Source organism: Carcharodon carcharias, chromosome 3 (assembly GCF_017639515.1).
Source record: "Carcharodon carcharias isolate sCarCar2 chromosome 3, sCarCar2.pri, whole genome shotgun sequence".
NCBI lineage: Eukaryota > Metazoa > Chordata > Chondrichthyes > Lamniformes > Lamnidae > Carcharodon > Carcharodon carcharias.
This window is the reverse complement of record NC_054469.1, coordinates 197,742,603-197,761,122: the sequence shown is the minus strand read 5'-3', so window position 1 is coordinate 197,761,122 and position 18,520 is coordinate 197,742,603. Positions and strand designations below refer to the sequence as shown.

The following is an 18,520-nucleotide window of genomic DNA, read 5'->3' as shown; positions in this document are numbered from 1 at the left end:
AAGTTCCCAGGTTGTGCATGTCACTAGGCATTTTAGAAGATGCTAAAGAAAGTACAAAGCTCTCCTCATCACTTTCAAAATTCGTGTACAACACTTGTGTTCTATTATCAAGTCCAGAAGTGTACATCATAGTATACTGCACGAAAGATTTTGAACTGACCTTGTTATAAGCAATTTTGCTGCCTGTGACACTAACAGAGCAGCAGACATAGCCTCACACTGCTTCTCTGATACTGTCTTAGTTAAATCATACTCCTGAGACTTTCTTGTAGGGCTACAGTTCCCTGCACTAAATAGTAAAGTACTAGTGAGAGTGATGACACACAGAGAAGATCTTCATTGTCTTGTAAGGTGCGTGTGACTATTCATGAATCTGAAATCAAGCAACACTGCGATAAAACTGTTGGTTTAATTGCATGATTCTATGCAACAGCCGAATCCTCTGGTATAAACAATATATTAAGAGGATAACTAAGGAGAGAGTAGGGCCCATAAATGACCAGAAAGGTATTCTATCTGTGGAGGTGGAGGATGTGGGTACATTTCTTAATGAATACTTTGCGCCTGCCTTCACAAAAGAAGGAAACAATGCAGACATTGTAGTTAAGGAGGATGAGTGTGAAGTATTGGATGTGATAAACATAGGGACAGAGGAAGTATTAAGGAAATTAGCATCCTTGAAAGTGGATAAATCACTAGGGCTGCAGGAAATGTAGCCCAGGCTGTTAAAAGAAGCCAGGGAGGAAATTGCAGAGAGTCTGATCATCATTTCCCAATCCTCACTGCATACAGAGGATTGGAGGTCTGCTAACTTTGTACCTTTGTTTAAAAAGGGAGCGAGGGTTAGACCGAATCATTATAGGCCAGTTAGTCTGACCTCAGTAGCAGACAAATTATTGGAATCAATTCTGAGGGACAGGATAAACTGTCACTTAGAAAAGCATGAATTGATCAAGGACAATCAGCACGTATTTGTTAAGGGAAAGTTATGTCTGACTAATTTGATTGAATTCTTTAAGGAAGTAACAAGGAGAACTGATGAAGGTAGTGCATTTGATGTGGTTTACATGGATTTTAACAAGGCTTTTGACAAGGTCCCACATGGCAGATTGGTTAAAAAAAATTAAAGCCCATTGGATCCAGGGGAACGTAGCAAGCTGGAAACAAAATTGGCTCAGTGGCAGGAAACAAATGTTTTTGTGATTGGACAGCTGTTTCCAGTGGGGTTCCACAGAGCTCAGTACCAGGTCTCCTACGTTTTGTGTTAAATATTAATGATTTGGACGCAAATGTAGGGGGAAATGATCAAGAAGTTTGTAGTTGACACAAAAAATTGGCTGCTTGGCTGACAGCGAGAAAGATTGCTGTAGACTGTAGGAAGATATCAATGGACTGATCAGGTGGACAGAAAAGAGGCAAATGGAATTCAACCTAGAGAAATATGATGTAATGTATTTGGGGAGGCCAAACTAGGGCAAAGGATTACACAATAAATGGGAGGACATTGAGAGGGGTAGAGGAAGTGAGGGATCTTGGGAGTGAATGTCCACAGATGCCTTAAGGTAGCAGGGCAGGTTGATAAGGCGTTTAAGAAGGCATAAGGAATATTTTCATTTATTAGCCAAGGCATAGAATATAAGAGCTGGGAGGTTATGCTGGAGCTATATAAACATTATTTAGGTCATAACTTGAGTACTGTGTGCAGTTCTAGTCACCTCATTACAGAAAGGATGTAATTGAATTAGAGAGAGAGGAAATTTACAAGGATGGTGCAAGGACTGCAAAATTGCAGCTACAAGGAAAGATTGGATAGGCTGATGTTGGTCTCCTTGGAACAGAGGAGGCTGAGGGGAGATTTGATTGAGATGTACAAAATTGTGAGGGAGTTGGATAGAGTGGATGGGAAGGGCCTATTTACTTTAGCAGAGAGGTCAGTGACTAGGGGGCATAGATTAAAAGTGATTGGTAGAAAGACTAAAGGGGAGATGAGGAAAAGATTTTTCACCCAGAGGTTTGTGGGGTCCGGAACTCATTGCCTGGAAGGGTAGTAGAGGCAGAAACCCTCAACTCATTTAAAAGGTGTCTGGATATACACCTCGAGTGCTGTAACCTGCAGGGCTGAAGACCAAACGCTGAGAAGTGGGATTAGGCTGTGTGGCTCGTTTTTCTGTCAGCACAGACACGATGCGCCAAGTGGCCTCTTTCTGTGCCATAAACTTTCTATGATACTAAACCAGAGCAGGGGAAAATAGCAATCCTGGATGAGTGCCTAAGTGCACATATACAGAAATAATAAAATCTCTCTAGATGAAAGCTGTAAACTACACATTAAAATGAGTGGTAATAATTTGTGACGGGGAGGGATTGGTGGATTGGATCACTGCAGTTGTGGCAGACAGCACACTTTCTCTTTGCTACTAAAGTATACATTCAATCTAGAAGATATTCACCCAAGCAATAAGGTGAATCAGACTATTTTCAGGGAGGTGGGGAGAGTAGACTATAGCAATCAGGAGGGAGGAAGAGATTAGAGCTTGGTGTGGTTGCGGAGCAGGTGTGGGGGGGTTGGGGGCATGGTTGCTGGACAAGTGGACCATCACAAGGGAGAAATCGAAGTTGAAATTGGCAGGGGAAACAGATGGGATGAAGGATCCCCTGAGGTCTGGGGGAGCATTCCTGCTCCTTCTGGTCCTCAAGAAATATTGTAAAAGCTGGCAGCTCCTGCCTCCCCTTCTTGAGCCCTGGGAAACATGTGCAGCATCTGTTGAATTGCCTGATTTAAATAGATTAATGAATTGTGCCACCTCACCAAGGCACCCAGACATCATAAAAATCCATCATCATAAAAGTGGCAAGGGGAGCGTACACGTACATTCTAAAGTCAATGATCCCAGAACATGTGCAGAGACTACAACAGCTTACCACAATGCTGACATTGATTAGATGTTGAGTCTAATGATTCTACCTCTGCAATGTGAATATTTGGCATTACATTGATTCTCAAAGCTCAACATTTTTGTGGTCCAACACACCATGTTAGAAATTTACTTTGAGAAGAATCAGGATTATTTTTCAAGGTTGCATTACATATGGTTAACAGCACAGAAACAGACCATCCAGCCCAACTGATCTATGTCTGTGTTTATGCTCTGCATGACCCTCCTCCCACCCTACTTCATCAAACTTTAGATATAAAAATGGAATCAAGTTCTGGGAAATGTTGAAGTTTTAAACAAGCATTTGCAGCATCATGATTAAATAGGGTGCTCTCTAAGAAATATTAGAATGGACCAACATATGAACTTTTAGTCATTGAAAATGATATTTAGAAATCTAACTAGATATTGAGACCGTAAAGCACTGCTGTTAATTAATAACTGAACTTTGTAGCGGCTTTCAATCCACCATAATACAATAGGCGTTAACTTAAAAAGAATGATGGATTTGCAAACTGCTCTTACCTTCCCCTGCCATGGTGACCCCTATGGACATCCCCATGAATTTGCTCTTGGTCCACACATGTGCATTCACACAAATTTTCCTCTCTTTGCATTCGCAGTAAAAACCAGAAACCGGTGGATGATGGGAAACTTGTTCTGCTGCAAATCTCACTTTGTAGCATTCTGTTGGGTCTTCGCTGGACTCGATGGCTTGTTGGGTCTTGGGCTGATCCTTGCCCATGGTTAAAGTGCCGTTGGCTCTGTTGGCTTTTACTTTATCTTTCGGCACATCCCAAGAACAGTGGAAAGTTTCTCCAATTATTGGATTATAAGGTTTCTTTGCCACCGCTCCCTTTCGGCCCTCATGGAAAGCAGTCAGGTAATATTCCACAAAACTGATAATGCGCTCTTCAGCTGTGGTACCAGCAGTGATCGACACAAACATGTCTGCATGGGCCATGAAATTTGCATACATTTCCAGCAGTGACCTCTTTTCTAAAATAAAAGTTGGAAGCACCACCTGTTAAGAATGAACAAAGGAGACAATTTAGTTCTTTCTTTCTTTCTATTAGCATCTTGAAGGTCAAATTGAAAAATAAGGAGCATCTTAATATAGAGAAAATACAGGTTTATTCTGGAAGCAAGCTGCATGATATATGTTTCTAGTGAGGAAATCATGACAAATTTGTGTGGAAGATATCACAGGACTATACTGAAAACAGAAGGATCTGGGAGATGGTAATATTCAAAGTGTAACCTATCGGGAGGGTTCAAATAATTCTGAAGCAGTTTCTCAGCTGTACTTGAAAATGTTATCACTGCCTGTAAGTGTGCGATATTCAATGGAACTGCAATTTCAATGCAATTTTTTTTCATTCCAGCCTTCCCTTATCACAGATTAGTACTGTGCAGCTAAGGATTCAAACAATTTCAGATTTTTCACGTAGGATGTCACAGAAGGCAATAGTAAAATATTTGATAATTGAACAATCTTATAGAATCATAGAACAGTTACAGCACAGAAAAAGTTCATCCCACCCATCTAGTGCCACTTTGCTGTCTTCTCCCAATAGCCCCGCACATTCTTCTTTTTCAGATAATAATCCAATTCCCTCTTGAATGACTCAATTGAATCTGCCTCCACCACACACACAGGCAGTGCATTCCAGGTCCTAACCGCTGACTGCATAAAAATGTTTTTCCTCATGTTGCTATTGCTTCTTTTGCCATTTACCTTAAATCTGTGCCTTCCACCACATCGTCACTTGCAATTTATCAACCCATGGCTTTCTCCACAAAACATTTTTGTTTCTTTTCCTCTTCTCAAGTATTTTTTTAATTTGTTTTTAAAAGGCATCTAAAGGTTTTTTTTGACTTTTTTTAAAAAGATGTGGCTTACTGTATTATTGTGGAAGACTGTGTGCAACAGGAGTTGGAATAAGTTCTTTGAAATGGCTACCAGCAGCTTTGTCAGTTTGAGTAATATGCTGAAAAGGCAACATCATATGTTCTGTTTAAGAGGAGCTGTTATTGTTGGGTTGTCTTAGAAGACATTGGGCAGAATTTTACGTTCAGCGTACGGGCGCGCACCTGACACACCAGAACGTAAAATGACATGTGATGATGTTGGGTGTGCGTCCCGCATCGCGAACTCACGCGATATTTCGTTCAATAGGTGCACGCCAGAGTCGGCTGCGCATCCACCGATAATTGATAGGCTTATTAGGGCCATTAACAAGGTAATTGAGTCAAATCTTATACTGCCTGTCCAACCTTACGGTTGGTGGGCAGGCGAAAAGGCCAAGCGGCCTTTGCGTTTTTTAGGAAACCGCATCCAAGAGCAGGATGAGGTTTCCTAAAGATAATACTAATTAAATAAAATCTTTCTTTTGAAAATAAAAACAATCACATGAGGGGACATGTTTCATTAAATTTTTAATGTCTTTAGCTGTTTTTTTAAAAAACGCTTCAATCTCCCCGAGTCAGCTCTGTGCCTCAGGGAGATTGAAACGCTCTTTCGCTCGCAAGCGCAAACTGCAGGCAGCACCAGACTTTACCTCCTCCCCCCACCTGCACAGATGCTACCACTTGTGATCCACACAGTGTGGGCTTTAATTGGCTCCATGACTGCCCCCTCCCACTCCCACCGAGCCCGCCCGACCACTGGAAAATCCTGGCCACTGGATATCTTGTTCTCGTAAGAGGACTGGCTGGAGGCAAAGATCTTTATTTAAAGATACTTTTATTAACATAACTAACTATACACAAGATTACAGAATGTCAGGACAGAAATGTACTGCTCCTCTCTTAGGATCTTCTCACTCACTTCTCTCTGAGTGGGATCATTATGACATAGCTACTGAGCCTGTGTGTAAGGAGCTATTATTAGGGTAGTGTTAGAGTTAACTCTTTACTCTATAGAGGAAAAGGAAAACAAGCTAAAAGAAAATGAACTGTGGGAAGAGGGCACCTGAAGTTGTAAGACAATTTTTCTGGAAATTATGGATTATATGCTCTGATTTTGACTATTAATTTGGCTAAATTTATAAAACACAGGTTAATAACAGGTAGATTTTGAGATTGTCCACTTTCTCAATCTATCATTTTTGGGGTTCACTATTCATAGTTGCAAGGTATGTTTTATTGAGCTATTTTAAGGAAACATTATTAAGCATGTGAAACTTTCAATCATAAGCTGTGTTGAAGCAGAGTTCATGAAGACTTCTAAATTGGAATTGGATAGCTTTTTGAGAAAGAATATCAAAAAGTATGGAGCGTGGGATTAAACTAAATGATTCATGTGAAGAAAAACACCAGCACAGGTTTAATAGACCAAATAGCCTGCTTTAGCTCTGTAACATTTTCTAAATCCACAAGTTGGTTTTAGGAAGGAAGAGTAGTTTTATATTAGTTTGCTGGAAACATTTTATAAAATGTGTATTGTGCAAAGGGAATGACTACAGTGGAGAGGAGCAGCACGTTATTACACTTCTGGTGATGGGTGAAGAGAAGGACAAACTCATACAATAGAATGCTACAGGTTTGTATTGGGATGAAAGTAACAGTCATTATTTAGGAATATCACACTGATTGTAGAGAAATAGGAGTATTACCTTCTCTCATGAGCCATCCATTAAAAAATCAATGAGTCCCTCTGATCTTAAGGAACTGCTTCAAGGTCCGATACCAGGACCTAGGGACCCTGAGATTTGCAGAATGCTTTACCTAATCTTTATTCAATTTATTTATCACCAACTATTGTGCATCAAACATTAGCTGGGGTTAATTCAAGGCTATCTTGGCTGAGAAAGAACACAGCTTACTGCTGGGAGCTTAAGGATTGGTCAGTATCTTCTCTTTCCAATGGAATCCTTAAAGTTAAGAATCTGCTTCATTGCCAAATGCATTCTCTAGTGCTGACTTTTGGAAGAAAATGGCTACTTGCCTGCTATAATTGCTGTAAGATGCAGGAGCATTCTTCCTATCCACTTCCTATGCAGCTTGGTGGATATCTTGGAGCAATCCAATAATCACTGTGAAAGCCTATCACTGCCAATATCTGCAAATTCAATGGGATTATAAGGGCTATGCACCTTCCAGAATATAACCTGAATTTGTCTTTTGATGACTATGACTGTGTCCTACAACAACTCGCACTTAAACGGGTTTTTTATTTAACAAACAACAGTAATCCTGACCAATTTCTGCTACCTTGAATAATTTGTAATCAGCTCCAATTTTAACCTATTCACTCCCAGAAGGAACAGAGTTCGGTGGGGGTGGGGGGTGGGGCGGTCAGTGTGAGCCAGACGGGCACAAACTTTGCGCAACAGTAAAGTTGGACGGGCAGCAAAAAAATTACATTAATTACCTTTTTAGTGGCCTTAATAGCCTTTTGATTGTTGGCGGGTGCGCTGCCAACTCCGGCGCGTGCCCGCTGACCGGAATATCATGCGAGAGTGCGTGATGATGTCGGGACCCACACCCGATGTCATCACACATCATTACACTCAGTCGGGTCGGGCACACGCCCACCAGCTGAGCTAAAAATTTTACCCTAGAGTTCTAAAACAGATAGCTGCAAAGATAGTGGATGTGCTAGCTACGATAAAGTTGGGTGGGCAGCTCACTTAATTGATTCAATTAGTTTTAAACATGTCTTAATAGGCTTTTGACAGTTCAGCCGAACTGAAAATCTAAATGACGCGCGGTGGCGTCAGAACATCCGCCCAACGTTACCACGCGTCATTTTACTCCTCTGGCTCACTGAATCCATTTAGCTACAATGAAATCCCTGAATAAGGATTCTGGGATTCATGTCCAGGCTATGCTGAGGCTGGTGTCCTCACGAGCTGCCTAACTAGGGAAGTAGAGAGGGTTTTAAACGGAATAGTGGGGGCAAGGGATGAAATTTGGGAAGATGTAGTAAACCAAAGAGTAGAGACAAGGCAAGAGAGACAGGTATTAATATGGGAAATGATAAACAGATCGTGACAGCAAGGGACAAAGAGTACAAGTCTAAGAGTAAATCAGCAGATAAGGCTAGACACTAAAAAAAAATAAAAGGACAAAACTAAAGGATCTGTATCTAAACGCATGTAGCATTCGAAACAAAACAGACTAAATGAAACAGAAAGAAATAAGTATGATCTGATAGCCATTACAGAGACATGGCTACTGGATGACATAGATTGGGACCTGAATATTGAAGGGTATGTGACATTTTGGAAGGACAGAAAACTAGGAACAGGTGGAGTGGTAGCTCTGTTAATTAGTGATGGTATTAGCACATTAGAGAAGGATGACCTACATTTAGGAAACCAGGATGTAGAAGCAGTTTGGGTTGAGATGAGAAATGGTAAAGGCAAGAAGTCACATGTGGGAGCGGTTTACAGGCCCCCTAACTGTAACCACACAGTGGGACAGAGTATAAAAGAGATAATGGGAGCTTGCCAGGAAGGTACATCAATAATCATGGGGGATTTTAATCTACATATAGACTGGTAAAATCAGATGTGCAAAGCTAGCATAGATGAGGAGTTAATAGAATGTTTTCAGGATAGTTTCTTAGAACAGCATGTTCTGGAGCCAACCAGAGAGCAGGCTATACTAGTCCTGATATTGAACAACGAGATAACCTCCTAGTGAAGGCACCCCTAGGTAGCAGCGATCATAATATGATTGAAATTTACATTCAATTTGAGGGAGAAATGAGTGCATTTAATAACTTAAGTAAGGGCAATTATGAAGGCATGAAAGCAGAGCTAGCTAAAGTGAACTGGCAAATGAGGTTAAGGGTTATGTCAACAGACGTTCAATGGCAGACATTTAAAGAGATGTTTCAGAATACACAGAATATATACATTCCAATGAGAAAGAAAAATCCCAAGGGGAGGGCCCACCATCCTTGTTTAACTAAAAAAGTTAAAGACAGTATCAAGCTTAAAGAAAAAGCATATAATTATACAAAGACGGGTGTCAAGTCAGATGATTGGAAAGAATATAAAGAATAGCAAAGAATGACAAAAAATATTAATGAGGGGGGACAAATTAGAGCAGGAGAGAAAGTTAGCTAGTAATATAAAGACAGGTAGTATGAGTTTCTATAGATATTTAAACATGAAAAGAGTTAACAAAGTGAGCATTGGTCCTATAGAGAATGTGTCTGGGGACTTGATAACGGAATTGATAGGGAGTTGGCAGATGAATTAAACAGGTATTTTGCTTCAGTCTTCACTATAGAGGACACAAGTGTAAATCAGGAAATGGAAGGGAGGGAGGAACTTGGGAAAATTCAGGACAATCACCAGGTAAGTGGTATTGAGCAAATTGTTGAGGCTGCGGGCTGACAGATCTCCAGGTCTGGATAGACCACCCTCAGGTCTTGAAAGAAGTAGCTAGTGAGATAGTTGATGCACTGGTTTTAATTTTCCAAAATTCCCTAGGTTCAGGGAAGGTTCCATTAGATTGGAAAATAGCACATATAACTTTTTTATTTAAAAAGGGAGGGAGACAGAAAGTGGGAAACTATAGGCCAGTTAGCCTAACATCTGTCATAGGGAAAATGTTAGAAGTAATTATTAAAGATGTTGTAGCAGGGCACTTAGAAATATTCAAGGCAATCAGGCAGGGTCAACATAGTTTTGTAAAAGGGAAATCATGTTTAACCAATTTATTGGAGTTTGTTGAAGGAGTCACATGTGCTGTGGATAAAGGGGAGCCAGTGGATGTACTGTACTTAGATTTCCAGAAGGCATTTGGTAAAGTGCATCAAAAGTTATTGCAGAAAATAAAAGCTCTTGGTGTAGGGGGTAACATATTGACATGGATAGAAGATTGGTTACCTAACAGGAAGCAAGGAGTTGGCTTAAATAAATGTGTCTTTTTCTGGTTGGCAGTGGTAATGCCACACGGATCAGTGCTGGGGCCTCAAACATTTTATAATTTATATAAATGACTTGGTTGCTGATGACACAAAGATAGGGAGGATGGTAAATCATGAAGAGGACACAAGGAACCTACAAAGTGGCAAAGATAGGTTAAGTAAGTGAGCAAAGATCTGGCAAATGGAGTATAATGTGGGCAAATGTGAAATCGTTCAATTTGGCAGGAAGAATAAAATAGATTATCTAAATGATGAGAGATTGAGGAGCTCTGAGATTCAGAGGGATCTGGGTGTCCTAGTGCAGTTATCACAAAAGGTTAGTATGCAAGTACAGCAGGTAATTAGGAAAGCTAATAGAATGTTATCATTTATTGCGAGGGGAATTGATTACAAAAGTAGGGAGGTTAAGCTTCAGTTGTACAGGACATTGTTGTGACCATATCTTGAGTATTATGTATAGTACTGGTCTCCTTATTTAAAGAAAGACGTAAATGCTTTAGAAGCAGTTCAGAGAAGGTTTACTAGGCTAATTCCAGGAATGGCCGGGTTGTCTTATGAAGAAAGGCTGGACAGGTTAGGCTTGTATCCACTGGAATATAGAAGAGTAAGAGGTGACTTAATTGAAACCTTTAAGATCCTGAGGGGACTTGACAGGGTGCATGTGGAGAGAATGATTCTTCTTGTGGGAGAATCTAGAACTAGGGGTCTTTTTTTTAAAAAAGGAGTCGCTCATTTAAGACAAAGGTGAGGAAAATTTTTTTCTCTCAGAGGGTTGGGTGTCTTTGGAACTCACTTCCTCAAAAGGTGGTGGAAGCAGAGTCTTTGCATATTTTTAAGGCAGAGCTAGATAGATTCTTGATTAATAAGGGAGGGGGGAAAGGTTACCAGGGGTAGGCAGGAATGTGGGGGTGAGGTTACATTCAGATCAGCCATGATCTTATTGAATGGCGGAGCAGTTTCAAGGGGCCAAGTGATCTACTCCTGCTCCTAATTTGTATGTTCATATATATGTTCATATGTATGTAATGTTGTTTCAGAGAGCCAGTGCAGATTTGATGGGCCGAATGGCCTCCTTCTGCACTGTAAAGATTCTGTGATTCTGTGATTCAAAATCAACATTTACAGAAATTTGAATATGGAAGAACTGGATCTTGTTCCACATTGTTGTGTTGTAAAAGAATGTCCTAATAAATTTTACGAAGGAAGCTTAACTAAGGCAGCATCTGGCTGCTCTGACAGAAAACAATCAAAAGCATCTGCAGTTAATGGGATAATTGAGAGTTTGGTTGTAATCTTCCAAAATGCCCTAGATTCTGGAAAGATCCCAGCAGATTGGAAAACTGCAAATGTAACACCTCTGTTCAAGAAAGAAAGGAGGCAGACAGCAGGAAACTATAAGCCAGTTAGTCTAACATCTGTCATTCTGAAAATGCTAGAATCCATTATTAAAGAGGTAGTAGCAGGACATATGGAAAAACATAATAAAATCAAGCAGAGTCAATATGGTTTTATGAAAGGGAAATAGTGTTTGACAAATTTATTAGAGCTCTTTGAGAATATGCAGGGTGGATAAAGGGTAACCAGAAGATGTGGTGCATTTGATTTCCAAAAGGCATTCAAGGCTACGCCGCATAAAAGGTTACCACGCAAGATAACAGTTATGGTGTTGCAGGTGATAAATTACCATGGCTAACCTGCAGGAAACAGAGTCAGGATAAATGGGGCATTTTCAGAGATGGCAAACAGTAACTAGTGGAATGTCATAAGATCAGTGTTGGGGACTCAACTATTGACAATCTATGTGAATGACTTGGATGAAGAGACTGACTGTAAATTTTCTGATGATTCAAAGATAGGTAGGAAAGCAAATTGTGAGGAGGATACAAAGAGTCTGAAAATGATATGGACAGGTTAGGTGAGTGGGCAAAAATTTGGCAGATGGAGTATAATGTCAGAAAAGGTGAGGCTGTCCACTTCAACAGAAAGAATAGAAAAACAAAGTACTATTTAAATGGAGAGAGGCTGCAGAATGCTGTGGTGCAGAGGGGCCTGGGTGTCCTTGTACATGAATGACAAAAAGTCAGCGTGTAGGTACAGCAAGTAATTAAGAAAGCAAGCAGAACGTTGGCTTTTATTGCGAGGGAGATAAGAGTATGAAGGTAGAGAAATCTTACTATAACTATAGAGGAATTGGTGAGACCAGACCTAGAGTACTGTTTTGATCACCTTACTTAAGGAAGGACATAATTGCATTGGAAGCGGTTCAGAGAAGGCTCATTAGGCTGAATCCTGGGATGAGGGGCTTGTCACATGAGGAAAGGTTGAGTAGGTTGGGCCTACATTCATTATAATTTAGATGAAAGAGAGGTGATCTTACTGAAATGTGTAAGAGTCTGAGGGGCTTGACAGAGTAGATGCCAAGAGGATGTTTCCCCTGATGGGGCAATCTAGAACTAGGGGCACAGTTTCAAAATAAGGGGTCTCTTATTTAAGGCAGAGCTGAGAAGGAATTTCTTTTCTCAGATGATGGTTAGTCATTGGAATTATTTTCCCCAGCGAATAGTGGAGGCTGGGTCATTGAATGTATTCTAGGTTGAGTTAGACAGATTTTTGATTGGCAAGTGAATCAAAGGTTATGGGGGGCAGACAGGGAAGTGGACCTTAGGCCACAAACAGATCAGCCATAATCTTATTGAATGAGGGAGCAGGATTGAGGGGCCAATTGGCCAACTCCTGCTCCTATTTTTTATGTTCTTATGAGTGGAAAACAGAACCAGTAAGATTGACTGACGAAGTAACAACCATGCAGAGAGGATTTTTATTTCACAAGAGCATCACTTTGATGGCTGATAAATGCTTATGGATCTGTTTGCAAGGTCACTGTGTCCTGATCGTATAGGAGATTATGCAACAACTATCCTATATTCAGTATTTATTTCAAATCTTCAATGTAAATCTCCTTTTGAGGGGTTAAATTAAACATCCCACTATGTTTCTGACTATCCACAAGCAATACCAGAGAAGGAAGGATAATACATATGTTTTTAAAAATTTTAATGTTTAAATGAAGGACAAGCAGCATGACATTACCAAGGTTTTCCTCCCCTTTTCCTGCCAATTTCCTCCCTATCCACCCTTAACATGATAGACTACCAGCAGGGGGCAAGTCCCTCAGCAACCCTATTACTTTATCTAAGGCAACATTCTATTATGGGTGAGCCCACACAACAAATTTCAGCAAATTCATATTATTTTATGCTCAGTCAACAAATATACAAGTCATATTCATCGTTTTTCTTTTGCCTACCATACCAATACTACAGAAATGCAAGTCATTTGGTTTACCTCATTACACATGGGTCTTCTTAAAATGTTCACCTTGATGTTTGTGGGATTATTTCCTTCAGGGATTTTTTTTTTGGTGGAGGGAAGCTTTTTTTGTACAGAAAGCAGTACTGAAACTACTGTACAGAAGCTCTCATAATAATGCTCAGAAGTGCAATAGTGAAGTGAGTTTAATTTAAAAAGTTCAATTCTTATTTCCAAAATATAAAAACGATGTTCTTGAAAACAATTTATTGGAGAAAAGACAAATAATATATAAAATTCCATGTATCTATGTTCAACGCTATAAATAAACATTCATCTACACCACTTAAATAAAAATAAATGAAACCTAACAAATATTTAGCACTTTTTACGACTTGGCCTCCCAAAGAGCTTCACATAAATGAAATACTTTTGCCATGTAGTCATTGTTGTAATGTAGGAAATGCAACAACCAATCCTCAGCAAGGTACAATAAACAACAATGTGATAAGGACCAGATTATCTCTAGTGATACAAAAGCAAAACACTGTAGATGCTGGAAATCTGAAAATAAAAGCCGAAAATGCTAGAAACACTCAGCAGATCTGACAACATCTATGGAGAGCGAAACAGAGTTTATGGGGGGAATCGTCCTAGATTTGTAGCAGGCAGGAAAAAAACCATTTTACCCGCAATGGTGGCTTTTCATGCCGCCTCATCCCAATCCCGCTTCATTAATCATACATTCCCGAGAAACACGTCGTTTTGCTGCCGAGTAGCCTCTGATTTGCCTGGCACAAGATCATCTCACCACTTCCTCACACTCATGGCACCATATATAAAGTGCAGCCCCATGTATACCTCTCAATAGTTCCTGTCCAGGACTGCTGCACAGAAGACATGGTCCAGAAAAGCAAGAAGACAGCAGCCCCCCGATTCAGTGATGCGTCCCTGGAACTCCTTTTGGATGCCATAGAGACCCGGTGTGAAGTCCTCCACCCCTGCTCTGGCCACAGGAGGGGCAGCAACATCACCAATCCAGCTTGGGAGGTGGTAGCAGCAATGGTCACTGCCAATCCCCTGCTAAAGAGGACAGCCACCCAGTGACGAAAGAGGATGACTGATCTCCTCGTTCCGCCAGGGTAAGTCAATCTTCTCATCAATCTCAATGCATACGTTCACAAACCCATCACAAATCCACAGGGATCACACTCACTGCCAGTTCAAGGGACAACACCATTCGCTCGCTCACACATACCTTCATTGTCCTCATCAAATCCATGGCACCACTCACCACCCACACATGCCAGGCATACTCATCATCTGGCCTGGTAGGCATCCTGCTTACATTCTCTCCATCTGTCTTCATTCAGGACAAGCTGGCACAAAACTAAAGGTAGACATCACAGACTGGTGGAGGAATGCCTGAAAGCAAGGTCCTCATGGACTTTGAAATAGAGTATTCCAGCTGGCTGGCAAAGATCTGGACCATTCCTGTGCTGAAAGTGAGGTCGGCAGTGCTCAACCAAGTGAGGATCCAGCAGTGCAACATCCATCAGACAACAATCCTGAGAGTGATGTGTCCTGTTTACAGGCCACTGCCATGTGCTAATTATCTCTCCTTGCTTTCGTAGGCACATCTGGGAAACAGCCAAGGGAGTCCAGACCCAAGCCCTCAACTCAAGCCCTGAAGACACCTCAGAAGAGGAATCTGCTGAAACCTTCATTAAAGAACCATAATAACGCTCACTCACACCCTCCACCAGTGTAGAGGCACACGCCTCAGTGGCACCAAGCTTTATAGTAGCCTTGGAGTCACAACCTGGCAAGCACATCACACTATCTGATCCACAGCAGGTGGAGACAGGGACTGCCTAGTTTTCCTGCACTCGGAAGACTGCAGAAATCTGCTGAGCCCAAGTCAGACGACAAAACTCTGGACTCGGTCATATCTCAGTTGCTGGAGCTGCAAAGGCAAGCTTGGGAACATCAGGAAGGGATGTCCACTGCACTCCTCAGATTGCAAAGCACAATGGAGGAATCCATCCACCATTAGTCTGAGGCGACAGCGCCTGCATGCCAATGCACCAAGGTCAATACTGGTAGGATGGCAGCCACCATGGAGACCTACACTGATGCACGGGCTGAACTCCATCGCTGTCGCCATAGATGGCCTCCAACAGTGTGTACTTGACAGGGGTACAGGCAGCTCGATCTCACTCCAGCTTCCCCTTACCCGCAAAGAATCAGTCAGGGGTCCTCAGGCACCCATAGGGAAGAGGATCAGCAGGTGTACACCCTAGAGCCATCTACTCAGGTGACTCCGGGAGCATCCAGCCCATCTGAATCCCCTCTTCCTGTGACCCCAGCAAATCTAGGTCCACAGGCCAAGGAGGGTGCCACTGCCACACAGAAGGATGCCGAAAGTAGGCCGGCGTCCTCCTAGTCTTGGTCCTTCAGAGGACACCCGTCAAGGTCATCACTGACAGGGCATAGCAGTCAGCAGGCTGCCTCCACCTCCGCTGTGGATGTCGGGGAGCACCAAGATAAAGCAGCATAGTTAGGAAGTTAAGTGTTATGACACAGCAGTTGTTAAAGGCTAAGTTATTCCAAGTCCCAGAGGGAAACGTTAAACAACTATGATAATCTATATTTTCAATTGGTATGTTTTGAGTTGCAGCTCCAAATTCAGGAATAAGACTACCAAGTCTCAAGAGGTTTTATATCAAACTAAATGAAACATTTATTATTTTACAACAAATTAAACACATACACCTGGCTACAAATTACTACTATCATAACTTTTTTAACAAATTCCCAAATAAATCTCCATTAAGGCAATAATAACCAAGAGACTTAAACACGCACCAGACAAAGCATTTTTCAGCTTTTGAATTCAAAATGAGGTTCCTTTCAATTTGGTTCCTTTGCAGATGCAGTGGTATGCTTACAGGCTTAGATCTTACATGCCACTGACCTGCACACACACAAATCCTTTCCTGTTATACCCAGCCTTCCCCTATGAATGTAAATTCTCATTGGATCACAAGGCCCTTTGAACCCCTTTCAATAGTACCAATTTTATTAGTAATACAAACATTGTTTGGTGTCTCCTAGCTAGGTGCAAGATTTCACTCCCACTCTTGAATGCTCTATTCAACAAAATGCAAATGTACCCTCTATCTTACTGTTTGCCTCTCAAAGCTATCATACATCAAAGCACCCAGAGTAGCTGGCTTTAATCCAATTAACACACACAGACTAAACCTCTATTTAAAAGAAATAATTTCCACTAACACTGTATACATTAATATGTCTTCATGGCATTAAGAAAATGTAGTTGCACAGCCTAGGCACGGGTGTTAACCACTTGTACATAATGTTCACTTTGTTAATAAGCTCCCAAGAATGTTTCTTTGCCTATGGCTCCTTGTTCTGATAAGCAGTGTTTGTGTCACACAGATGTGAAACCTTGGTCCCTGCACAAGATAAAGGCAGGTGTCTCAGTCCAGAGCCTCTTTCCTGAGCTTTGTGCTACCTTCCCAGCACATTGATGTTGTACCTTCACTGTCACTGGTCACATCAGTCATGCCTGCACCTCGATGGGGCTCATCATTGCTGCCAAAATGTCCTTGCCCAGCGCCATAGAGTTCTGTCATCCTCTCTGTGTGCTCCCAGCACCTTTGAGGTGCGGCTGGTCCCCCATCTCATCAACATCTATGTCTGTTGACAGTCTGGTCCTGAAGGGTTCAGCTCAAGAAGGATGCCACAGGGTCAGGAGAAGTTAAAAGTTTCTCTGCAACATCTCCATGATATGACCCTGTTCACAGAGCGCAAGCGAGGTGCCATCAGCCAGACAGGAGTCAGGCATTCACATAAGCTATGTGAGGATCTATGGTGTCCTCACTGCATGTCGTCATCATCCTCCTGGAATGTAGCGATTATGAGCATCCATTGCGTCTCCATGATGAGAGCCTTATCACAAAGGCTAAGTGCGCTGCCATCAGCCAGACAGGAGTCAAACGTACACAGTTGCAATGTGACAGCTGCTATGGTGTCTCCTTATTGCATGTCGTAATCATCCTCCATGAATTTAGCAGCTATAAGGGCCTCCTGAGCATACCTGCCTTGTCTGGCTAGTGCGATGGCCTAATCGCCGTCATCCTCGCCTTCGAGGACCACTTCACCCTCATCCCCATCGACGTTCCCCTCATCGAAGAAGACGTGTTGCTCCTCCATCTCCTCCTAATGTTGCAGCGACAGGTTGTGAAGGGCGCCGCAAGCAATGATGATGTGTAACACTCATTGTGGACCATATTGCAGGGCTGCACCAGACCGGTTCAAGCTACCGGAACCTCATTTTCAACATTCCGATGGTTTGGTCCACCATGGTGCAAGTTGCAGCATAAGCCTCATTGTTGTACCTTCTCTCTGCTGCACTCTGAGGTCACCGCATGGGTGTCATCAACCACATCCTCTGAGGAGCCAACCCTGCAGCCTCTCTGGACCCGATAAGACATCAGGGATCTGAGACCTACTGAGAATGTAGGAGTCGTGGACACTCTCTGCGTCGACCTGCAGGATGCATTTGTGGTGGTCACACACTAGCTGAACATTCAGCAAGTGGTAGCCCTTGTGGTTGACATAGTTGACCACTTGTTGCCACAGAGATCTGAGCACCACATGAGTGCAGCCGATGGCACCCTGCACCTGTGGGAAACCTGAGATCTGGGCAAATCATAGCATTCTTGCATCCTGATCCCAGGCAAAATGCAAAGTTGTGTGCCTTCGCGAAGATGGCAGCCATGACCACATGGATGCATTTGAGCAAGGAGGCTTACAATAACCCACAAAGGTCATCTGTGGAGCCCGGAAAGGAGTGACTGATGTAAAAACTGAGCACTGCAGTCACTGGCAGTGGATGCTCTCCATGTCCCTGAGGTGCCAAATCCTGCAGCTGGTGGCAGATGTGACCGACCAGTTCCCTGGACTAGCGCAGTCCTCAGTGACACTGATTCTCGGTCATCTGCAGGAATGACAAGCACCATCCGTAGACCCTGGGTCTAGCTAGGCACCGACCAACAACAGGTCACTATGGCTCTTCAGCGGCATGCATGGGAGACCCAGCTGCCCCTTCTTCCTGAGGATGTTGCTCCTCCCTGTGCCCAGCCAGGCACCTCCACTGCTCTCTTCTCCTTTGTCTCCGATCTCTGTAAGCCATGAGACATACACCAGGCTCCATGATTCTGATGTACTCCTGCAGGATGAAGAAGAGAGATGCATGGGTTAGCTTGGGTATCATAAGGACCTCTCTTGGTTAAGTCTGAAAGCCCTTTAATGCATCCCAGAGAGTGCTGACTACCACTAGGAGCCAGAGTTCAGTGCA

At 42.3% G+C, this 18,520-nt stretch overlaps 1 protein-coding gene across 2 annotated transcripts in view; it reads right to left on the bottom strand.

Moving 5' to 3' along the window:
* Positions 1-18,520, bottom strand: part of LOC121276445 (oxysterol-binding protein-related protein 10-like) — a 246,346-nt gene that overhangs the window by 32,276 nt on the left and 195,550 nt on the right. For both annotated transcript variants that reach the window (XM_041184858.1, XM_041184857.1), the window contains exon 8: positions 3,462-3,960. In XM_041184858.1, the coding sequence (XP_041040792.1) occupies positions 3,462-3,960 (499 nt within the window). The remainder of the gene's footprint in view (positions 1-3,461; positions 3,961-18,520) is intronic.